Source organism: Lagopus muta, chromosome 6, assembly GCF_023343835.1.
Source record: "Lagopus muta isolate bLagMut1 chromosome 6, bLagMut1 primary, whole genome shotgun sequence".
NCBI lineage: Eukaryota > Metazoa > Chordata > Aves > Galliformes > Phasianidae > Lagopus > Lagopus muta.
In genome coordinates, this window is record NC_064438.1 from 11946250 (window position 1) to 11963907 (window position 17658).

Below are 17658 nucleotides of genomic sequence, written 5' to 3' on the forward strand. Positions count from 1 at the left end.
CAATAGCAAAGATTAAAAAAAACCAAACTCTTCTTAAACTCCTCCACTGAAAGTGTTTTATCTGTTATTTGTGTAGCCTCCTATGCAGCGGAAGCTTGTAGCATCCTTACGAAAGACGTTTTTGCTCCATGCTACCCTTATTTGAGTCCCATTCCCTATTTTGAGCAGTGCAGGAAAGACACTTGCAAATGTGGACAGAATTGTTTTTGCTCTGCTCTGGCTCATTATGCTCATCATTGCAAAAGATTTGGAATAGTAATAGATTTCAGAAGAAGTGTTCCAGACTGCGGTGAGTTGTCTTTAACTTCTAGTCATAATAATTACTCTTTGAGGACTTGAATTAATCCACTTCTGTCTGATACTCATTTAGTTTTATTTTCTGATTGTCATTTTTTATCATGGTGCACAGGACAAGGCTCTTTTTCTTGGTAGGAAAATGTGACTTTAAATGTCTCATCATACCTGTGTTACTATTATTCATTGGCTGTGTAAATATATTTATTCCTTTTCTCATAGACGTTAGGTTAATCTAATTCTTTAAATGAACCCTTGACAGATGAAAAATTTTGTTGCCGTACATAGCAGTTTTATTTGGATTGTCATCAACTTCTACTCTGATAATCTCCAAGATCTTGTTTTCTTACTGTCAATAGCACTAACGTGCATATTGACTGCTGACATACATGTGTATAATTCATCTCACTGATATTTTAATTAAGATGAATGGAAGAATATACGTACTATAGAAATAGCCAAAGCTAACTTCTGTTTCTGGTTTGTAGTATTTTCACCTGTAGAGGAGTGGCTAATGTTATTTACTTCCTCATTTTACATGAACTTTTGTTGATGCCCTTGTGCATTTTTGGAAGTTTTAGGGTTAGGGACTCATAAAACAGCCCTTAACTGACACCTGTGTTGTGCTAATAGGCTTTGCTCCATAAGCAAGACTGAAAATCTTATCTAAAGAACATTCAGAAATTCCACATTGGGTAACTCATCATGTCATCTGGTTATCCGTGTCATAATGTATAATAAAGAGGATTTTTGAAAGTTTGTCCTGCTGAAGTATCTCATGCCAGATTATCTGTATATGTACTCTAAAAAAAAAACCCAGCTTGATTAAATTTTGTGGCACAGTTGGTGGTGCCTACTGTTACTGAATGAAGTTGTTTCAAAATATTTAATTTTCTTTTGCTTTTAAAAAAGCAAGTGTAGATTTTCTAGAGCGTATGTAAAAAGTCATGCTTGTGGGGTTTAAAAGATTAATCTTTTTAATATAACAAGCACTTCAAATCTGTTTTTTTAATGTAGAACTTTATGGAATGTATAAGAAAAGATGGTATGTGCAACACCTGTAAAGCGCACACATTTCATTTACAGTTTCTAATATTTCCACTAAGATGCTGTATGTTTTCCAAAGGCCATGTAAAAAGCCATACATTTTGGAGTTAGAGGAAAAAACTTGAACAGTTCAGTTTTCCCAGTCTGGATTCTGGATTAACTGCACAGACTTAATTGTATTTGTTATTACTGTAGATTTACGTCTGTGTAGTGTACACAGTGTAGTACCAAGATAGCAATTTTAGTGGAATTTCATGTAATTGGGAATGAAAGAATGGAGACGTTTATCAGAAAACTGCTGGGAGCTACTCGAGTCTCTTGCATGGTAATCTGAGAGATTTTCTTCATTTGGACAGCTCTTTCATGTGAAGATACAAAGGAGTACAGTACTTGTGTATCTACCTGTGGCAGAACCTGCCAAGCACTGTCTGTGCCAGAGACATGCAGCAGTGATTGTGTTGAAGGCTGTGCTTGTCCCTTTGGAATGTACTTGGACTCCAAGACTGAAAGATGTGTAGAGAGGTAGGTAAAGTTGCACTTCTGATAGTTACACTCACTGTCTTACACCATTGCCTTTACATGACATTTAAACATCAATAAATGTGAAACACACAGATACTGTGCATTAGCAAAATTGGCAGGAACTTAAGTACATGGAACCTGCTTGTTGATCAAAAACAATTGGAGTATTTAAATTCATCAAGCACTCACAAAGCTGATTGTCACATACTGCCTGTTTCTGGCATATGAGAAACACAAAATGTCTCCATTGTTATATGAAGATTGCGGATTGTTGCTGATTTCGCAGGGATTGCAATTAATTTTTTCCTTCAGTTTCTGAGGTAATCAGAGTTACTTTCATTTTCTCCTACTCTAGAAATGAATGCCCCTGTTATTTTCAAGGAATCGACTATCCACCTGGAGACAATGTCATCACATCTTTGGGTAAATGGTAAGAGAATAAAACTGTTCTTTCATCTGACAGAATGTGCTCTCTGTCTCTGTTCTGAAAACTCTAGCAGATCGTTCTATTTACCCAGTTTTTTGTTGTTGCTGTTAATGTTGAACACAGAATAATCCTGCATTGGTTTCTATGCATATTTGGATGGAGCTTCTTTAGAACTTAGGTTTTCAGGCTGCTGTGCTCGCACTTCTTAATGCTGAAGTGCAGATTAGAATGAAAATCTGCTGTCATTAGGTAGATTCATACTAACACAGAGCTCCAGAAAACCTCAGCTTTTTTCTGATCTAAGCACTATGGTAAACAATTGGCTGACTCACACTGTTGATGTGATTGTCCACAAACAGATTTTTTTTATTTTTAGGAAATGGCTGCACATGAAAGTCATCTTTCTGTTGATTTCAGTGGATTTGTATTGGAATTTGGCAGCTGGGATTTCAGATAAAATAAGAAATGTGTCTCATTTAGTCATGACTTTTGCTTGCAACATTTTTGACAGTGGCAATCAAATTTTCAAACCTTATAAAAAAATGCTAGACCATTTTGGCTGGAATTTTCAGATGGATAGTTTGTTAATGGCCCATGATAGGAGTGGGTGAGAGAGGAATCAATCTATTCTTACTGTGTTTTGGTTGGGGAAAAGTCGCCCTGGTTTAGCACAAGAAATGCTGCAGTCTCAGTAGCTCATGTTTGTATTATATTCAGTGCTGAAATTTACCTGCAGCTGTGGGATAACGTGGGGCTGTTGGTATGGTTCTAAGCTACTGTTGAAGGAAAAAAACAAACAAACAAAAAAAAAGGAATACTTACAATAATGATATGAATGTTTGTATAATAGTACATAGAGCAGAGTAGCTTGCTGTAACTGTGTATGTATTTAAGACCTTGTTTTATTTTGCTGCTGTTACTGCATTTTCTTAGATGATGATGATGATCCTATTTACAGGGCTTGGTTTGCTATTCCTGCACTAGTGTCACTAATGTCTTTGGGAGCAATATAGTGGTAAATTTCTGGAGATATTTTTGTGTCAACCCAGGTACTCTAAATCCTCAGAATAATACTTGTACTATTCAATGGTTGTTATTTGTAAGGATTATCCTACATCTTATATTACATATAAAGCAAAAGATCGGAGTTCAATACTCTCTGAGATAACATATGCTTTTATCATAGTTCTAATTTTCAATGCAAATCTTACACAATTTTTAATTGATTTGTACTGTACATTTCATTATTGAACAGAAAATAACAATATCTGACATCTTCCTGGCCCTCATATCTTATATTTTCATTCCAGCCATTGCAGTAATGGAGTCATGCATTGTGATAACAACATAATTGGTGAGTGAAGCAGCACAGAGAGATTATACTTGAAATCTAATGAATATTTGCCCTCTAATCTCTGTGAAATTTTGTATTTGGTACAAAATGGTGCTATGTGTAGAAATGAATGATATGTTAGATGGAATCCCTGAGAACTGTCTAAAATACTTTTAAATCTGAGCAACTTGTTTTTCCCAGTGCTTTGAAGTACTTTTATATATTCTCTTTTTTTAAGATTGCTAATGTAAATGAACTTAAGAGCATGACAAACAGCAGAACTTGAGTAGAGATTACAAAGGCTAGCATTATCACTTAAAATGTCATTGTAGGATTTGAACACTAATTTCACAGATATTTTTCTTTCACTCTACAAATTCTGAGTAAGAGATAAAAACTAATACTGCATTTCTCATTACAAAATCAGAAATGCTTTTTCTATTAAAGTATATTTCATATTAAGTTTTATGGCCTAGACTCTGTGGTGGTGTGGCTACATTTGTAGCTTTATTTGAACAGTGTATTGCAGACCACTGTTGGATACAAAATTTGAAGTGTGGAGAACTAATGTGTTTGTCAATTTATTTCCCCCCCAGCACAGCACTGCCCAGTTGGGCAGATTTATATTAACTGCAGTAATCCAAAAGTTGATGCTGAACTCAGCAGAGAGAGAACTTGTGAGAACCAACTACTAAACCTCACTTTTTCAGCACACCTTCCTTGTGTTTCAGGTTGTGTCTGCCCACCAGGGTGAGTAGTATTTTGTATTGTGTTTTGGTGCACAACCACAGTTGAGTAACTTTAGTAGTTATTACTACTGAAGATGTACCATAGCATTACTTGGAGAACTTAGGTTGACTGATACCCTCCAAACCCAGTGGCTACTTTCAGCAGCACTGTATGGCTGAGAACTCAGAAAAGAACAGAAAGTTTGTATGATCTACTCCTTTGCTGGGACTGGCCCTAGGATTATGAAAATTTTCCACTGCTTCCTGAGCCAAGTTAGTTCTTGCATTTAAGTAGAGAAAAAAAATGTCAGTAACTGTTGATGTTAAAGATCTTGTAGTGTATTTGTATGGTTACATGAGGGAGAGGCTTGTAATATTTTCAAGACAAAAATCAAAAAAGTAGGAAGCTCCTGTAGAAAGTTTAACTTTTGCAAATCTGTTTGTAGGACCACATCCTCAGTTTGTAAAGTAGAAGTAGGAAATGGTATCCTCAGGCCCAGGATTTTGACCAGAAATATTACTCTGTACTGCTGAGGTAGAAAAGCTCTGGGGAGACCTCACTGTGGCCTTCCAATATTGAAGGGAGCATGTAAACAGGAGAGAGAATGGTAGTTTACAAGGATGGATAGAGATAGGATAAGGAGGAATGGGGAGACAGGGAGTTTTAGGTTAGATATTAGAAGGAAGTTTTTCACACAGAGGGTGGTGAGACACTGGAACAGGTTGCCCAAGGAGGCTGTGGATGCCCCATCCCTGGAGGCATTCAAGGCCAGGCTGGATGTGGCTCTGGGCAGCCTGGTCTGGTGGTTGGTGACCCTGCACATAGCAGGGGGCTGGAACTAGATGATCATTGTGGTCTTTTTCAACCTAGGCCATTCTATGATTCTCTTATTTTTGTGCTCAGAGTGCATTCTAGTGCAACTTCTATGAAATAGAAGTTAAATACAGTTAGTAAGTAAATCATAGTGAAATGTAGCAGTTTTCTTCATGTTACTTGACTCCAGTTTTAGTCTACAGTGGATAGATCAGACACAACTGTGCTCTAAATACTTTATGGGAGATCATTTTCAGTCTGAGTTACAGTTCTTGCAGTATAAAAATTATGATCATATAGTCTCCCTCTAGTTTAGAAGAACTGAGAGCATTAAATCTCCTAGAATACACATTCTAATATTTCTCTACTCTGCTTTGCTGACACCTTTAAAGCTACTGTGGTTTTTAAGATTAGCACTTCTATTTCTCAGTTTCTCATCTCATATAAATAACATTTTCTCCCTTGCTGCATTTCTGAAGGATAAGTAGTACCCTGTTCACAACAGTTTGTAACTTTGCCATATTAGTCCAAGTTGCGTTTTCTGCTTCTGAGTTGCTATGATTCAGATTACTTGCCCTTCCAACTTGAAGACTGAGTCTTCAGTTGGAGAGCAAAGAGTTAAAAAAAATAAAATATATATATATATATGCAGAAATATAAACGATAATACTTAAAGGAAATTTTTTCTTCCTCGTATGCAAGTTTTAGTTGCTATTGATATTTCTTAATATATAGTTGGGTAACTTAATATATAGTTGGGTAACTTAAATGCATCCATTTAAATTTCTCTGCCGGGATTAAAAACTGAATGGTAGAAGTACACCTGCTATGTTTTTGTTATCTATTTGCTGTCAAGGATTTTTGTCTAAACTGACTTAACTGAAATACTTAACAACCAGAAATAAACACTAATATATATATTTATATATATATAAATATATATATTAGTATAATATATATTTATATATTATTTATATATATAATATATATTAGTATAATATATATTAGTATAAATATATATATATATATATATATTCATGTTTCTGGTATCAGAGGTATTTAACAAATCTAGGTATTTATTTTTCATTAATTCAGTCTTTCTATAGAAGAGGCTGTTCTGTACAAACTCTGAGTTTTTTTTCAATAACTTGCAATACATGTGGACCCAGTTGCAAATAATAATTTACTGCTTCTGTTAATGTCTGCTACTACTTTTATTTTGTAGTTTTAGGAAAAAAAAAACACAAAACATGAGTTCTTCTTTCCTGAACTTTGTGACCGTGTATTTCTTTAGACTTGGTTTGTGATTGGCACTCCCAACATTGGCAGTGTTGATTCATGTTATAATTCTTTTGGTGCAAGAGTATATGCTTTTTAAAATTACATACACCTCATGGTTGGCAAAATGAATTATAGTCATTAAGACACCATAGACATATAATTTTCACTTCATTTTTTTTCTTGAATGAGTGTTGTAGCATCACATGGAGTTTCCAGGTTGGTTGTGATGTTCTCCACCTCTGAAGGCATCTATTAATGATGGCAGAGGATACTCTCCAGTTAGATGAACTTGGACAGTATTACACTTGAGCTGTTTTAACATAGTGAGAGTTTTTTAGGTCTGTTTCTTTTTCTCTTGCTTGCTCTCATGAAATGGAGCTGTGAAAATACAGTGAACTGGAGGCTGTAATAATCTGCAGTTGTAATGAGCTTTTTTCTCTAAGAAAGAGATATTGAATCACTTAACTCAAAAAAAATCTGATATCACTGTGTTTCTAAGGTGATGTACTGTATCAAATAACATGTAAGGAGCTTAAATACAATTTTGGAATGTTTCATTGAAACAGGAGAAGTTCTTATTCAGTTCCAGTGTTGCAGCATTCTTTCCAAAATTGGAATTAGGTTGTGCTTTATGGGGGTTTTGGAGGAGGCAGAGGCAGCTGGGTGAGCCAAATACTCTGAAGCCTCTTGGAAGAGTTAATGACAATGCATAGGAAGAGGGAGGAATCTACAAAAGAGGCTGCAGAGTATGGGAGCCTAGATGAAACTTAACCATTCCACTTAATTGTTTTTCTTACTCTCACCTACCTTTTGTATCGAAGTTGTTAATGCTGTTTTTATCAATTTTATTTTTTATGGCCCATGCTGCTTAGCACTGATAGTATGCTGGTGGTAAAGGTTAGTGCAGGAATTCTACCATTACAAGATGAAGCAACAGGAGTGCAGGTGTCTCAGTTGAAGAACTGGAGGAGTTGGTACTCAGAGGGGTACAGCAAGGGCATGATAAAACCACTCAAGCATTATATAAAATTAACTTTACCAAGTACCTGGCATATTATTGATAAAATATGAAGAAGAAAGGAATGGGTATATCTCAAAAAGCTCCCCAAACATTTAAAAGATTCAGCAGGATTGTAGTAACTCCTCCCAGCTAGACAGTGAGTGAACCAAAATGAAGTCATCAGGCACTATACTCATTATCAGCATTTCATGCTTTAAAAAGAAAATAATGGTTTACCTATTTTCTTGTTAGAGAAGTTGTGTGCAGTGATTGTATTCTGGTACTAGAGACATGTTGTTTATTTCATTCCTTTTACCTCTCTTGCACTCTATCATTGGTCTTTACAGGAAATGCATAGAAATGTGTAGATGTGGCACTTAGGGACATGGTGCAGCCATCGTGGTGGTGATGGGTTGATGGTTGGATTTGATGACCTTAGAGATCATTTTCAACCTTAATGATTCCATTGTTCTATGGTTTGTGGGCATCTCAGACAGCAGAATTGTTGGTTGGCCAAAAGTGTCCATGGCTGTGTATATCAGTTGGCAGTAGGCTGTTACTCAAGGGCAAAAGCTGGATATTCGCAAACTATTAATAACTGCTCTGGTGGATGTTGTTGGAGACTTATTATTTTGCCTCAGATATTTGAGCTTTCCAAAAGTGAAGATCTCACTCACAAGATACATTTATTCTAATTATGACTTTACAAAAGCTATTTAATTATGTGGTTATATGAATGAATAAATATGCAGTTAATAAAACAGTAATGAAACTGAATATTGGTTAGGCACAATGAAATGCGATAGCTATCCTTGTATCTTTGGAATTCACTGTGGGCTGGACAGTAAAATATGGGTGTCAAGAAGAATGTCTGATACTTCAAAGGGGAACAGTGCAATGCCTGTCATGTATTTGTGGTGAATTCTTAGATCACTGAAATCTATCCACTTGCTTGGCTTCACAAGAGAGAAAGCTGTTATCACCTGTTTTAGCCACTCTGAGGGAAAAACTGCATTTAATGTTGCCTTGCCAGTATGATGCTCTTTGTGTCTGAATGTTCTCTTCAGTCCTGAGCTTTAAGCCAGTGGGAATTTCAGTCTTCCAGTCGATTGTCTTCCAGTGGCACAATAGTTGAATTAAGTATGGATTACAAAGAACGTGTCATGTACCCTGGGATAGCACTGCGGTTATTCAGTTTAATGTAGGGTTTTTGCTAATGTCTGCACATTCCCATTAAGAGTTATGGAGTTGTATGTTCCCGTCAGAAATTACCACACTGAAGAAGCATCTTAGTTTACAAAAGAGTAATTCATTAATATGAGTAAAAAAAATAAAAATAAAAAATAAAAATTCAGTGAGTGCAATGACTAGATCTTTGCTCTTGGAAATGAAGGGAAAAAACCCATCATCACTCCGTAAAGATGTCTCATACCTCTGGTCTGTTGTCCTTGGTCCAGTGTCTTGCTGAAATTGCAGTGCTAAGTAACAGAAATGCTTAATCTGAAATTACTGCTGTAGCTTATCAAGAGTTCAGATTTACAAAAGTTGCATGTCATTAGACTTATTTGTCATCAAAGGTGTTCTATCAGTTGTTATGCCAGTAGGTCTCATGTATGGAAACTGTTCAGTCATGGCCTGAACCACTGATCTGGGGAAAAGACCTGGTCAGCCCTGGGAGCACAGGTGAAAGCAATCCATCTGTGCAACTTGGGGGAGGTGGAGCCTGGCTGCACCTCTTAGACCCCATTTAAAGGTTGATTTCCATTGTGGAGGGATCTCTGATTGGACTCCCCTTGTGGAGTCTTTGTTGTGAGCCTAGATCTTTGGAGATGGGTGAGCACCTTTATTTTTCCTGTGAAATACCATCCTATATGTGCTAGTCCCTTTGCTGTTACATTCCTATATTGCCCTTCCACTGTGTTAGTCTTTCCAATTACAACAGTCCTATCTTGATATCTACTTGACTATCAAACAGCATTAAAATAACTTTGGAAGAAATACAGCTAGAAAAAAAACATCTAAATGAAAACATTCAATATTTCTGGTGTATTTCCTGAGACTTATTTGTAGAATCTGAGATCTCTCTTTTATAAAATACTGCTATTTCAATTTCTATGGTTATCATTAAAAGCCACAAATATTTTACTTCAAAATGAAGACTGGCTGCTTTTTGTCTTGCTGGACGTGAATTCTTCCTTCTTTTCTACTGGATTTTTTTTCAGCAATTTTTTTTTAGGATTCAGCTTTTATCTGCTTCTGTACGAGTTGTAATTATTTCTAAATACAGGTTTATAGCTTGAACTACAATTTTTTTTTTAGCCTTGATCTACAAATGCCTGTGCATGTTGTCTCCCTTGGAGGCTTTTTTATAAGTATTTTTATGAAAGCGCTCTAATTCTGATGGCTAAAGAAATACACATTTAAATCTACCCAAATTGTTACAATGATTAAGTCACTTTTTTTTAATGGATTTATACTTCTAGAGGAAATGTCTGTGATGGCAATTCTGCTGTAGTTAGAATCATAGAAACACAGAATTATTTGTGCTGGATGGGACTTTAAAGACTGTTTAGTTCCAATACCCAAGACATGGACAGGAACAACTTCTGCGAGGCCAGGTTGCTCAAGGTCCCATCCAACATGACCTTGAACATTTAAGTGACTAAATTCAAAGCAATTTGGAGAAATTTGTGGGAGGTCTGAAAGACCTTAGTTTTCATGGTCTTAAAGCGTGTACATCAACAAATGTTTTCAGAAGTTTACTGCTTGAAGAGCTAATGCCCCACGTGCTTGTATTTACTTACTAAAGGTACAACATATAGCTGCTGTAAGAGTAAATTGCCAAATTACACATACAAGTATTACTAAAACTGTACCTACTCAGTCTGAGATTTAAAATATTTTTCAATAACAACATAATTTGCAGCTTTGGAAAATATTTTTGTATATAGGTATCTGGTTTGGATGTACTTCTATTGAATGTATATATCTTTTTTAATAGTCTTGTTAAGCATGGGGATGTATGCTTGGAAACAGATGAATGTCCATGTTTGTGGAAAGGAAAGGAGTACTTCCCAGGTGACAAAGTGATTTCATCCTGTCATACATGGTAAGCACAGATCTTTTATTTTTCGTTTTAACTTTTCACTATGTCTTGACTACTCTTTTGTTTTTTACCTTCATCTTTCTAATTCATAAGTACACACTAGATTCTTCTTATCCACCCACCATAATTTTGTATTGCTCTCATGTGAAGAACTATTGTAGCTACATATTTTTTAGAGTTTATTTCGAAAGACTTACATAGCAAAACAGCAATATGTTGTTTAGGAATAAAAATAACTGGATTTGGACAAAAGCTTGTTGAAAAATCATGGTTTTGACTATTAGCCTATCAAGATTCTTTAAATATTTCTTGGAGAGTGTTTCTAGAGCACAGAAAGAAGTCCTTCAGGTAGTACACCTGTATGGCATTTGTGAAATCAAAGCTTTCTATCTTATTTTTACATTTATGATAGAACCTGAATGCTCTGAGGGCTCAAAACATAACCCTGTGGCCTTCTATGATAGAATTGTAGGACGGCTTGGGTTAAAAGGGACCTCAAATATAATCTAATTCTAACCCCTTGCCATCAGCATCACTAGATCAGGCTGCCCAGGGCCCCGTTCAGCCTGGCCTTGAGTGTCTCCAGGGATGGGACATTCACTGCTTCTTTTGGCAGCCTGTTCTAGTGCCTCACCACCTTCTTGAGTAAAGAATTTCCTGCTAATACCTAATCTAAGTCTTCTCCTTTTGGTGTAAAACCATTCCTTTTTTTTTGGTATTACTATCTATGTGAAAAGTCGGCTCTCTCCTGTTTACAAGCTCCCTTTAAGTATTGGAAGGACGCAATTAGGTCTCCACAGAGCCTTCTCTTCTTCAGACTGAACAAGCTCAGCTCCCTCAACCTTTCTTTGCTGTAGGGATGCCCCACTCCTTTGATCATCTTTGTCATGAGAGATTAGAGCATTGTGCTGAGCATAGTTAGTTAACTTATTTGTTTTGTTTGTAGGTGAGATAATTGACGAATCAATTGGCTTCTACTGGAATTGGTGTAAATAGGTGATGGTTGATAGAATCACTGAGTGACCTGCAGAAACCTAGTTGTTCACTGTCCAGTGTTGCCCTGGTGCATGGTGCCTGCCTTGTAGCTAGGTTACTCTGTGGAGTTTCCTTCAGTGCCCTCAGTAGAACACTATACACTACCATTTCAATAAGCTTCACTGGAAATAGGATGTGAAAAAATACCTGACTGATGGACCTGCCTGTTTTGATCTTTGTCTAGTGTTGAATTTTGCAAGCTGGCACTAAGTCTTATCAGAGTCTCAGAAAAATGTCAAGTACTGAGATACTGTGGTAGCGCTGTAGCCTCCAGCCTCTCAGCAGAGTAATCTGCCCTTTTGTCCCCTTATTCTAAGCTTGCCAGGAGCATTTAACAGATGTCACCTGGTAAACTACTATTTCTGGCATGTGCCGTTCAGTACAGCCTTGTCCAGTGAAGGCTTGTCCAGTCAGGGCTAGACGTTGCCTTGTCTGGATATCAATGCCCCCTCCAGCCTTGTGCTGACTGCCTACCTCTGCCTCTCGTCAGGTCCTCAGTATCTGCTCTAGAAGATATTTGTAGCCCTTTGGTCGACTGGTGAAGCGTCTTACAAGCCATCTCCACTGGGCAGGCAGGTAAAGCGACCCGGGTTATTCACCCCATTATTTCAAAAGCCATCTTCACACCAGTTGGACCTGGTGTGTTATTGCTTACATCAGAAAGAACTACTATATCTTATCTGTGTCAGAGTTTGCCAAAGGCAGCAGCAGGGCAGGTTGGAAATTCTCTGGATTTTTAGCTTGATGTTATTTTTCTGAGGCCAGGCCCATGAATTCCTTAAGGTTGTCATGGTTTTTCAATGCTTCCACATCCAAGAAGCAAAGAAATGTAAAGTGATAATGTCTTTTTGGCGATCAGTAGTTTACTGATGAGAAGTCTGTAGCCAGCTCTGCTTCCCTCAGAAGTGACATACTTGATAAAAGATGGAGAAAGTCTTTGAGAATGCTGTACACATATGCATAGATATGTTCTATATGGCAAGGGAAAGGTGTGTTTTTGCCTCTGTAAACAAAGAGAATACTCAGTAAGCCCATTAAACATTCCTAGTAGTTGTAATGATGTTTATGTAATTTAGTGTACAGAAATAGGGCATTGGTATTGCATAGCATTGGTGTTAAATACCATTATTGTCATTCATATCTGACTTAGTATTAACAGCATGACTACTAATCTGATTTCCCTATGGAACAGTAAAATGACAAACTTCTTAAACTGGCAGAGCTACTGTTGGAAGGCTGATCTGCTATCAGAGATAGCGGTTTTGGGATGGGGTGGATTTGTTTCCAGTGCAACTGCCTGAATAATATGCCAGCTAGATTAAACACAAAAGGTTGTGGTAGCAGCTGACCTTATCAGAGCAGTATTTTGGTGCTGTGTTGTGCAATGTAACATGGGTGGTGCAGTTAGCTGTGCTGGTTTGCTGTCGTACATTGAGAATATAGGAAAAATGCTGTTCATTTGCTGGGGGATGCTGAATTGGGCTTTCTGTGTACTTATAATACTACTTCGCAACGCACTGTTATAAAACAGCTAGTCAAAGTCTGAAAGCAGCCTGTAGCTCTGCTTTTCCAATTTGAACTCCCTAGACTCTGTTAATGAAATATCAGTTTACTTGATATGCAAGAAATGTGGAGAGTAGGACACCCAGGACATAATGTACCTCTGAAGCCCTTCATTCTTACTGTGACTGTTAAGGCTTCTGAAAGGGAGCTCTCCATTCTTTGCATGTTGAGAAATGTTTCTGCACAAGAGTGCATCTGAATTCTAATGTGTCTCAGAGAACGTGAGAAGCATCAGTTATTTTTTCAGCCCACATGTGCTTTCATCTCTTTTTTTTCCTCTCTCCATTGGCTTTGGTAGGTTCCTGCCTTAGGTGCTGCTACAGAATGACTATTAGAAGCTGGGTTACAGCCTGAACTTTTCACCTAAAATTTCCAAAAGTCAGGCTCATACATAGTTGTAAATATAGAATGTTCATTTCATCAGGATATTGTGTAATGTTTTTGTGAAAAATTTAGTTATGTGTTGAAATTATTTTATGTAATATATATATTTTAGCCTGGATCTATAACATGTATCTAGTTGTGTCTGTAATAAAGCTGCCAGGGCACCAACTTGTTGTCTTTGTTGAGGACTGTTTTTAAAATGTTCATGTGGCTTAGAAACTTAAAATGTAACATTTAAAAAATTGCTTGTGGAAAGCTGACATAATTTTGTCCATTATCTATAAACGCTTATATTTCCAAAAATTATATTCAAATACCAAGAGGATGATGCACAGGGAGACACTGATTCTTAAGGTGAATGTAGGCAGAACCTGAGCTACTTTTAGGCTAGACTTAAGGGACAATAATACCTATATATAAGAAAAAAAAACCCAGAACACGGTTATTTAAAGGAGCCTAATGGAATAGGACCACATATAAATATACATACAATTATAAATTATAATGTATAATATATATATATATTTACTATATTATGAAAAAGTTTATGTAAAATCTCTGTTCAATCAGGAAGTGAATAAGGACTGCAGTAATAGGACACATTGCCTATTGATTCTAAGAATCAGCTAGTGTACAGACAAATGTGCTGATAGTTAGCTTCATCCTTGAAACACATCTCTGGTGTGTGCGAGTAAGGAATAAATTGTTATGTTGGGTGGCATTTTTCTTGCTTCAACAAAATAAATGCTCTTTCCTGATCTATAGTGTCTGTCAACCTACTGATTCTTACAGGAGAGAACACAGGCTACCTGAGTTACGTATGTAAAAACAAATTCTAGGGAATAAATTTGTTCAATCTGCTTTTAGATGAAACCGTTGTCATTCTTATGCATTCTTGGTGGTTTTGCTTCTCAGTGCAGAAGCTGTAATGGTTTGTTGGAAGTTACAGTTGATATTACCACTGTTGGTAATACATTTTTCAGCATTTGCCAGCATGGATCGTTTCAGTGCACCTTCCATCCCTGCCCATCCATGTGTACTGCTTATGGGGATCGGCATTACAGAACATTTGATGGACTTACGTATGACTTTGTTGGAACCTGTAAGGCTTATCTAGTTAAGGTGAGACATTTTATGAAGCCTCTGCAAAACGGGGTTTAAAATCTACCATTCTACTCATTTTTTTATCAGTGCCACATACCACATCCAACACTTTTTTTTTAAGCTTTCCTGTGTTTTAGATATTGAGTTATACTTAACATAAATGCTGAAGTTTCTGCTAATTTATCTGTGTAACAACATATGTAGTTATATTAGTATATTTAAAAAGTGCCTTTTTTTTTCTCTGCAGAGCACTTCAGCAAGTTTCTCAGTAGTTATACAGAATATTAACTGCTTTAATACTGGAATCATTTGCAGAAAAGACATTTTCATTAATGTTGGAAAATCTTCTCTAATATTTGATGATGAAACTGGGAATCCAGTAAGTGTCAGTCTTGAACATGGCAAAAAGGTAGCAAGTATACATCTCTGAATATTTTTTATCTTGATGGCTAAAAAATGACTGTATCACTTAAGTAGCCAAGATGTAAATATCTTTTCACTGAAAGCTGATTACATCCACATTGTTGAATGGGAACCTTCAGCAAAATCTTGGCTGTATTTCATGAAAATGCTAGATTTGACAATTATAATTCTTCTATTTTAGCCTTGATGTGTCTATGAAAATTATTTTGAAGCCAGTGGGAGTCTTGATATTAATTCCACTGGAACTAAGGTTTTAGTCTGTTTTGGAGTGTAGTTGTATAGGAGGAATGCATTTCATTTTTATTATAGCCAAACTGCAAGCTTTATTACTGTAAATATTTAGTATTTATAGTAGTCTTAGTATAAGTAGTACTATTCATAGTTTATGAACCAACTACACAGAAAAGTGATTTGTTTTTGTATGAAGCTTAATGCGGCTCTGTGCAAAGCTGTATGTAGTTAAACCAGGCATCATATTCTGTGGTATAAATAATTTAGCATCAAAATGATGCTGATAAAAAAAAAAAAAAAAGCTTTATGTATAGAAGATCACAATCTCTAAACGTACTTAATTCCAGTGTGCTGCATGCATACTTATTCCTATCTGTATTCAAAAAAGCATGTCAGTGGTTAAGACCTTCTGAATGTAATGTTGTGTATTTAAGTTAAAATCATAGCCAGGGACAATTTGAATTTTGAACATTCCTGATGACCCAATAACATCTTGACCTTAACTTCTCTTGTCATTACCATCCTGTGAATTTGATATAAAATGAACTTTTAAGGTAATTCAACACTGTTTATGGTCAAAATTCAGAGCACTTCAGTTCAAGCATTTATTCCTGCATGACCTTCTGTCAGTTTTGAGATGCATAACCATCCATGTCATTTGTTTTATCATATGTTTCAGTTTATCTCAAATGAATATTTTGTGAAGATGTTACATTTTAAACTGCCTTCTTTTATTTTGAACAGAGCTCAACTAGTTACATGGACAAACTACAAAAAATACAGTTATGGAAAGCTGGGTTTTTCACTGTTGTTCATTTTCCTGATGAACACATCACTATTCTTTGGGATCAGAGAACAACAGTTCATGTGCAGATGGGTCATCAGTGGCAGGTAAGGGGAAGTTGCCATTCTTAATGCCATTTCTTTGCAGTGTGTGCGTGAGTCTTAAGTTTATGCTATGAATGTTTGTAGAGTAGACAATGCCATGAATCCTATAGGAACACAGTAGTAGAGTCAAGGAGAGAAGTATTCAGCTGCCTTGACAGATAAATCATTCTCACTGGCAATCTTTATTCACTTTTTAATAATTTCTGTAATAGCAGAAACAAATATATTCAGGGGTAACGTTCTTCTTCAGTACTCATTTCCTGTGTGACTGGAGCAGATGTTATTTTGCTGCAAGTTGCTAGCAAACAGATTGCTTCTCTGAACAAAAGATCAGTCCCGTTCTCAGAGGCTCAGTGATACTCAGTCTAAAAGAAATTGTCTCCTTTTACTCTGCTCTTCTGTGGGCCCCATTTGGAGTACTGTGTTCAGGTCTAGAGCCCCCAGTACAAGAAAGACAGGGAGCTGTTGGAGAGGGTCCAGAGGAGGGGCCACAAAGATGGGGACCAGGGGACTGGAGCACCTCCCCTCTGAAGACTGGCTGGGGGAGCTGGGCTTGTTCAGCCTGGAGAAAAGAAGGCTGCGGGGTGACCTCATTGCAGCCTTCAGTACCTAAAGGGAGCCTACAAACAGGAGGGGAATCAACTCTTTGAATGGGTTGATAACTGCAGGACAAGGGGAAATGGTTTTAAGTTGAGGGAGGGAAGATTTAGGTTGGATGTCAGGGGGAAGTTCTTTGCTATGAGTGCTGGAACAGCTGCCCTGAGAGGTTGTGGATGCCCCATCCCTGGAGATGTTCAAGGCCAGGTTGCATGGGGCCCTGGGCAGCCTGGTCTAGTATTAAATGGGGAGGTTGGTGGCCCTGCCTGTGGCAGGGGGGTTGGAGATTGATGACCCTTGAGGTCCCTTCCAACCATGGCCATTCTGTGAAATAATACTGATGCTATCGACGTAAAATGTTTCCCACTGTTTTATTATCACAAATAGCTGAACTTCTCAGGCTCAGAAACTGGTGAAAATGTGTTGAGTCCTGACAAATTTTGATTGAGCAACTGAAGACAAAACCATAAAAAGCATGTTTTGAAAGTAGTTGGGACTGATACCATTTTATATCATGCAGGAAAATGATTGTTTTTATTTTCCAGGGTGAATTGTCTGGGTTGTGTGGAAATTTCGATTTGAAAACAATAAATGAATTGAGGACTCCAGATAATTTTGAACTAACAAACTCACAAGAATTTGGAAACAGCTGGACAGCTGTAGAGGTACATAGTAAAACAAATATATTTGCTTATAGATTTTGGACGTTTGCATCATACAGTTTATCTAGAATGAAATCAGAAGTTCCTGGAAATCTCAGTCAAGCATCAGTACAACCACCATGTCTGTGGTTCTTAAAGGTATCATAATCCATTAAGCAGAATAAAGTAATCAGTTTTTTACACACTACCAAAGTGTAGAGAAGAATGCAGTGTGGTATT

The 17658-nt window shown here is 36.9% G+C and overlaps 1 protein-coding gene across 6 annotated transcripts in view; it reads left to right on the top strand.

Annotated features, from left to right (window-relative positions):
- Positions 1-17658, top strand: part of OTOG (otogelin) — a 93314-nt gene that overhangs the window by 27674 nt on the left and 47982 nt on the right. For 5 of the 6 annotated variants that reach the window (XM_048948410.1, XM_048948415.1, XM_048948414.1 and 2 more), the window contains 10 exons: positions 77-289; positions 1698-1863; positions 2219-2293; positions 3601-3644; positions 4220-4373; positions 10448-10555; positions 14518-14656; positions 14886-15047; positions 16037-16183; positions 17323-17442. In XM_048948410.1, coding sequence (XP_048804367.1) covers positions 77-289; positions 1698-1863; positions 2219-2293; positions 3601-3644; positions 4220-4373; positions 10448-10555; positions 14518-14656; positions 14886-15047; positions 16037-16183; positions 17323-17442 — 1328 coding nt within the window. The remainder of the gene's footprint in view (positions 1-76; positions 290-1697; positions 1864-2218; positions 2294-3600; positions 3645-4219; positions 4374-10447; positions 10556-14517; positions 14657-14885; positions 15048-16036; positions 16184-17322; positions 17443-17658) is intronic. The other variant, XM_048948411.1, reaches the window with a different exon arrangement.